Raw genomic sequence first — 7,544 nt, 5'->3', positions numbered from 1 at the left:
ATGTGGAGGTCCTGCGTATTTGTCGTAGCGCGCCTGGCATCTCTCACCTATTATTTGCAGATGATGCTCTACTGTTTTTTAAAGCTAATGCGCAGCAAGCAGAGCGTATAATGCAGGTGCTACAAGTTTTTCAGTCAGGGACAGGCCAACTACTGAGCCCGGCAAAGTGTTCTATATTGATGCGTCAGTCGCTGGACAATCTGATGAAGGAACAAATTCGTTCAACACTGGGAGTTGAACGCATCGAGTTTGAAGCAAAATACCTGGGCCTGCCCACACCAGATGGAAGGCAAAAGAAAGAGCGCTTCCAACCAGTTAAAGAGAAGCTTGCAAAAAGGATTACATCCTGGTCAGAGAAGTACCTCTCTTTGGGAGCTAAGGAGGTGTTAATCAAATCAGTCGCCCAGGCGATACCGACCTATATGATGAGTGTGTTTCAGTTATCGGCCTCCCTGTGTGAGGATTTAGAGCGCACTATCAGGAAGTATTGGTGGGGTGAGGATGGGGATCAGAGGACCCACTGGCTAGCATGGGAGAAATTCACGAGATGCAAAGGCCGAGGAGGACTGGGTTTTAGAGATCTCAAAATCTTTAACCAGACACTGTTGGCCAGACAAGCATGGAGGTTAATTGAGCATCCTGACAGCCTCTGCGCCAAGCTGCTGAAGGCCAAATACTTCCCCAATGGTGATCTGCTAGATACCGCTTTCCCATCTCAAGTGTCGCCAACCTGGAGGGCCATCATGCACGGCCTAGAGCTTTTGAAGAAGGGAGCAATCTGGAGGATTGGGCGTGGTACGGACGTCAAAATCTGGCGCCATGCGTGGATCCCGAGAGGATTTGAACTAAAGCCGGCTGGTCGGAAGCGTCCTTGCCGATTAAAGTGGGTCAGCGAGCTGATTGATGAGGAGTCGAGAAGGTGGAAGATAGATGTGTTGACGAGATACTTCCATCAGCACGATGTGGAGGTAATTAAGAAGATCAAAATTCCTTGGCGGTCGTCAGAAGATTTTGTGGCCTGGCACTTTGAAAAATCTGGATATTTCACTGTCCGGAGTGCGTACAGACTGGGCGTCAGTCTCAGAGACATTGACTCCAACCTGGGCTCATCAAGCAGTCATCCTGATGGGAGCAGACCGGTGTGGAAGAAGTTATGGAGCTTGCCGATCCCCCACAAGGTCCGCATCTTTGCGTGGAAGCTGATCCATGGAGGGCTAGCGACTAAAGCCAACAAATTCAGGAGGAAATTGGAGCCAACAGCAACTTGTTCCATCTGTGGCTCAGGGGAGGAAACGGAGTTTCATGCTGTCATGTGCTGCCCCCACGCGAAGTCCCTGAGAGATGCCATGAGATCCTGCTGGCCAATCCCGGGGAAAAGGAGCTTGGACTTACTGGACCTGAGTGGCTTTTAAATGTGATCAACACGTCAGATCCTGACGCTGCAGCCCAGCTGATTCTCATCCTGTGGCGGGCATGGTTCGTCCGCAACAAATGGGTCCATGAAGGCAGGTGGATCAACGGAAAAACCTCAGCCGAATTCCTGTCAAGCTATTGGGATTCCCTGTCCGTTATCCGGCAAGGAGAGGCGAATGACTCAAAGGGCAAACGACCGATGGTGGTCACTACTATCAGGTCAATTGAGAGGAAGCCAAAGGTCAGTAGCACCTGGACGAAGCCAAATGCAGGATGGGTGAAGATTAATGTGGACGGCGCCTTCATGGAGGGATCGGAGGACGCTGGCATCGGTGTGGTGATTCGCGACAGCTCCGGCTCGGTACTACTAACTGCTTGGAAACATGTTTCTGATGCAGGTTCGACAGAGGAGGTGGAGGCGCTCGCCTGTAAGGAAGGGCTGACCCTGGCTGCCGAATGGGTTACGCTCCCTTCGATCCTGGAGAGTGACTGTGCAAACATCGTCAGATTTCTGTCCCAGCCGGAGCGGCAGAGGTCACCTTCATCTTTCACGATCCAGGAGGCACTAGAGGAAGCGGCCAAGTTACCGAGAGTAGAGTTTCATCATGTTGGGAGAGAGCTTAACTCTGTTGCTCATTCGCTGGCGCAGCTTGCGAGACGCCTAAACCATTCTGCGGTCTGGCGCAATCGCTTCCCTTTCTGTGTCGAGCAGCTTGTTGCTTGAGATGTAAACCCTTCAGTTAATTAATGAAGCTCTCTCTTTTCGCAAAAAAAAAAAAGACAGTACAACGACTATATTTACCGAGTCAAGTTGATCAAGAAATTGAAACGGTTTGTGTGTCTTGGATGATCACACAAAACAATGACATCCTTACGATCCCAATAGTTGACATTTGTAGGGAAGAAAACATGAATAAGTACCCATCCAGATCGTCGTCGTAATCTCGGAATAAGAGTCAAGTTAAACAGCAAGGCCTTGGAATAGTATGAGAATTGAGAAGACAAACGTAGAGAAGTTGCAATAGTTTAAGGATCAGTAATTTTCTGCCTGCTTGCTCTACACTTTTCAAGGTCTTGAATCTTTTCCAGACAATATTTGTCTCAGCCTCCCAGGTCTTGAGTCTTGATCTTACCAAAGAAATACTGGCTTCCCTGCAACTTCTGAACAATTTCCCAAGGTCGGTCGTTGCGTCTCACTTGTGGTACTTCTTTAGTTCTTTTGTTCGTAATTCAAACACGCACAGACCTTCTCCTGGTTCTCAGTTTTTACTTACTTTTCAATCTGGATTCTGGACAACCACCAGTCCACCACAATGATTCTACTACAAAAAAGTGTAATACTGTTCATAACGTATTTTTCAAATTATTATAACTGAGAAAATACACAACAAAAAATACTTTCAGGGCATCAAGAAAGGCCTGGAACTACTGGACTGCCAGCCCAGGCTGCCTGGTTTGGACCGGGTCCAATCTGCTGGCCTGCTGATGACCTTGGGTCAACTACTCTTTTATGCCGTTCAGCCCATGCCAGCCCGTAGTTGGCAATCTGTTTTCTCATGACTATAAAAAGAGAGAAGGAATATTTAATAGCTTAGAAATAGCTTCGAGTCAAATTTTACAATTTTTTTCGTAACAATTTGCTTTTTTAATTTGGTCTGATATTTCCAATATATCTTGTTTATCCTATTTATCTATGACCTTCAATAAATTTTTAATTCCGGTAACGAAAACCTTAGGACGATAACTGCCTGCTAATGGAACCAGACGGTACACTCTGGTTTCCACCCAGAAGGTGGTTTGTACCCAATATTTTCTTCCCTAGTTAGGGCGTGTTTGGCAGGGCTCCACTCCAGCAACTCCAGAAACATGTCGTGTCAAACACATCCTGCTCCAGCAACTCCAACTCCAATAAAAACCTGGAGTAAGGGGCCAACTCCATGTTTTTTTTTGAAGCTCCTCAAGAGGTGCTCCAAAAACATCACTTTTAGACCTACTCGTGGAGTCACCATTGCCATTGATTACACAACATACCCCTTTGTTTCTGGTAAAATTCAAAGATAAAATGATGAGCTTTGCTACGGTACACTGAAATGACTGTGGACCGTTGATATAATATCATATTACTTCTTAAGAGGTAATATTTTTATATTTATTTTATGTATTTTAAATCAGAAAATAGAGGACTAGATCTAACTTGCATGTATGATTAGGTGAGATATCGTATTTCTGTTTTTTCTCCAGATGATCTGCTGACTTTTAGTTGAGACAATAAATTTTTTTTATCTACTTCATGCACGTCACATACCGGTAGCAGATTGGGTGTAATAATTTTTTTTGCCATGACGTGACATTTGCCAACCACATTACTGTTTTCCCCATATGATGTGCCGTCGAGTGGGAGAGACCAATGTGTTGCTCGGCCGCTCGGCTCGGATGCGGGTGACTGCAACCTCTGGTAGCAGCCCTGGTGCCGATGGGGTGGCCTGCAGGGGCAGTGCAGGAGGCGGCGGCGGCCTCTAGGTAACATAATCTTAATTTTTTTAATGAAAGGTAGGAGCACATCATATAAGAAGAAAAAACATTCGTACTTAACGCGCCGAATCGAACACCACCACCCCACAATCAATACACGCAAACAACACACCCAACAAAACACTACACCACCACAAACTGGGAGAAGAAGCAAAAGAAACCGCCGCGAACTACGCCGTCGTCGCCAACGCTTGCCATGCCAAAAAAATGCGGCTCGCTCCAAGTCTGAGCGGCACCTCGAACTCCTCCACCATGGGAGATCACCCTCAAGCCACACACACGATCGTTAATCCACACACAGAACCTTAATCCATGAGCAGCTACCGAATCCATCACCCGAGATTAATTACAGGAAACAGGGTAACGGAATCATGAATCTCGGAGGTTTGTGGAGAAGAACTGAATCAGGATCAGGATCGGGACTATGGATTAGCGACGAACAAGATGCAGTCGAGCTCGGGCATGGCTGCCGTCGGATAGGACTTTGATTTTGCCTATCGCCGCATCGGCGTGCCTCCCAGCGGATAGAGAATAGAGAATAGAGAAGGCGGGTCCCAGCGGATAGAGAATAGAGAAGGAACGATGGCGCCTGCGGGACGGCGAGAGTTCCGGCATTTTTTTCTTTTTTCAGATTTTATTAATTATTTAAATGTTTCTAATTATCTAATAAGTTGACGGATGTGATTCATTTGAGCTCTTACCTCCTAGAAGGTAACCGGTGTACCATAGCAAAGCCCTAAAATGATTTTTTTTGCAATGAATAAAAAGACAAGGATTTTTCTACAATAGAAACATGTTAGCATCTAAATGAAAAGAACATACAAATTGCATAAGCTGAAGAACATCAAAACATCTCAGGAGCCCCGAGCCCACTGATAATAACATCATGTTCAAACTAGCACGGCAACATCAGTGCTTACGATTGTGAAATTTTCAAAAACAAACAAAAAAAAATCGTGTGTGTGTAAAGTGAAGTACTCCGCACTTTCCAGGAAGCCTCCACTATCACTGTGAAGAAGGTTACAAGAAAGAACAAATACCAAGACTAAGTTAGTGTTGTTTCTTAAATCAGCTAAGACCGTAGACTCTGAATCAGTCGGTCAAGATCTTCTTGCTGTCTGCTATCCTTCAACACGTATTTTTCAGAGAGGAAACATCTTGTCATCTGCTTCGATGTTTCAGATTAATTCTGCTGAAACAGCCAACAAGATGACAACAACATCTTTCCTATATAACCTCCGTCGCAACATCTCCCTTCTCTCATTGAATTTACTAACTTCATTTTTTTTCTGACAGCAGCTTAGTCTCACCATAACAACAACAACAACTTTCAACAAACATCTTAAGCTCAGAAGCTTACGAAGCGACATCAATGGAGAAGTCAGCAGCCACTGCAACAAGCCAATATTTGGAACCCTTTTTGCAGGAACCGTGTGGTATCATCTTCTTCCTCCAGTTCCTCACATGGTGCATCTCAATGTTCAATATGTTCCTCCCCAGCTCATGCCAATCCTGCAACTGTAGTCCCGCCGGAAAGGCGGCACCGGAATCGGTTCTTGCCAAAAGAGAAGTAATCAAGACAAGGAATATGAGTAAGGACGATGACATGGAGCTGGAACATGAAGATATAAACACCATGATGACAAACATAAGGCTGGATTTTGATCAAGAAAACAGTATGGTCTGCAAGTGCATTGGCAATGACTCTATTGCTCAGATTTTCGATGAGGATGAGCCCAGCTTGCAGGAGGTATGGCAGGCATTCTTGGTGTTTGATCACAACAATGACGGGTACATCGACGCGTCGGATTTGGAGCGAGTGCTCCGGAGTCTAGGATTAGGGGAAGGTGTAGGTATGGATGAGTGTGAGCAGATGATTGCCAAATACGATGTGAACAAGGACCGGAGAATAGATATAGCAGAGTTCACCAAGGTTTTGGAGGCAGGCCTTTGCTAGTTCTTGTATGTGTATGTTTGCTTCAATGTCCCAGAAGCAAAAGGATTGATATGCAGAACAGGATGCCGAGAGTTGGTTTTGAAAAGTAGCAGAAAAAAAGATATTTCCCTTTCTGCAATCACATTTTACCGTGTTAAGTCCAGTCAAATTTGATAAGAAAAAAGAAACTTGTTCAGCTCCAAGAATGCAAAGCTTCATCATACTTGGGCAAAAGGCATATGTATAATGGTACAAAAGTACAACTTTGGCCTATGATCTTATTTATGAGAAATAGAACAGAATATGTTTAATCAGGATATCAGTATTCAGTGTTGAACATATGGTTCTAAACTTTTATATTTCCACTCGAATAGATAAAAAAAGGTAAACTAGATGTTGTTTATTTGAAGTTACGTCCTGAACCTGAACCGAAGAGGCAAGGTCTTGATGAAAGTAGTTTCGTTTTGTTCTTTCTGATGATGGATATTCTCCAAATATTCTGTTTTGGTTGCTCTAGTATGTAAGATGCTTTTACTGTTCAGAATGTCAGTGGTGTTCTGTCTAAGTTTAGTTGGTGCCTCATGCCGATCTGGTGTTTCCAGCTTCTCTTGTCATGCACTAACATTTGCTTTCTATAAAGGATTATGAAAAATGTTCTCAGAAAATTAGTATACAAAAGTAGCTCGAAAACTCATGTGTTACTTGTAGTCACGTCTCTGGCATATCAGAGTTTCAGAGCGAGCCATGTAGTGCATTGAAGGGACCAGAAAAAAAATCTTTATTTTGTCTTTGAAAATTGATTTTAGTCCGATTGGGTAACCTAAAACAAAACTGAAGAACCGAATATTTCCTTTTCTTATCTCTGGTCCTCGTTTGCTATCTTTTTGCAGGCAGTTGGTTTGAATGCCCCAATGTGGGACCAAACGGGCGATGACAGCGGGGTAAATAGGAGTCTTTCAAAAATTCTCCGAAAAGGCGATTCCAAATCACTGCTCAATGACACGAGATAACTGGTCACACGGTCATTCTAGGAATGATTAGAATCCTTAACACAAAGCGAACACAACGCGGAAAGCACGGCCAAGGAAAACTTGCACTGAAAGAGGCAAAACTACCTTTAAAGAGGCAAAACTACCTTTAAAGCACCTTAACTAAGCATACAAAATTAACTAAAATTAGCAAGAATAAAAACCTCACTAAAACTAGCTAATAAAGCAAGCAAGGATTATCAAGGACAAACGACACAAGAACTAATTAATAAAAACTAATGGGCAGGAATTAATCCGGACCATCAATCTCTCTCCGGTGCAGGTTGGGCCGCTTGCTGGGCAGCCTCCTCAGCTTGGGCTGCGTCCGCGCACTGGGCCGCGCATGCTCTGATGCTCCTGGGCCTGTGGCGCGGACTGGGCCACCTGCCCCACGTCGCCTAGCCCCTCCTGGGCTTGTGGTGCGAATTGGGCCAGCTGCCCCGGCCCCGGCCTGTGCCGGTGAGCTTTTTTCTTTTTTATACTTAAATCTTTTTTATACTTAAAAAAAATCAAAATTTCAAAAATATATGTCCGTTTTGAAAATTTTCAAAAATACCCCCGGCCCCCTATGGGGGGCGACAGGCCCTAAATGTAATTTTTTTTCTTCAAATTTGCAACGAAGTCCCTGACCTCGG

At 44.6% G+C, this 7,544-nt stretch overlaps 1 protein-coding gene across 1 annotated transcript; it reads left to right on the top strand.

Annotated features, from left to right (window-relative positions):
* The first annotated feature begins 5,551 nt into the window (after positions 1-5,551).
* Positions 5,552-5,902, top strand: LOC120685096 (probable calcium-binding protein CML46). The gene has a single exon (XM_039966935.1). The coding sequence runs from the start codon at positions 5,552-5,554 to the stop codon at positions 5,900-5,902; it is 351 nt and encodes a 116-aa protein (XP_039822869.1).
* The last annotated feature ends 1,642 nt before the right edge of the window (positions 5,903-7,544 follow it).

Source organism: Panicum virgatum, chromosome 8N (genome assembly GCF_016808335.1).
Source record: "Panicum virgatum strain AP13 chromosome 8N, P.virgatum_v5, whole genome shotgun sequence".
In the NCBI taxonomy this organism is placed as follows: domain Eukaryota; kingdom Viridiplantae; phylum Streptophyta; class Magnoliopsida; order Poales; family Poaceae; genus Panicum; species Panicum virgatum.
Note: the sequence above shows the minus strand (reverse complement) of the source record. Positions and strands in the feature narration are given on the sequence as shown.

Coding starts and splice junctions, on each gene's coding strand:
- LOC120685096 (XM_039966935.1), top strand. CDS start 5,552: ATGGAGCTGGAACATGAAGATATAAACACCATGATGACAAACATAAGG.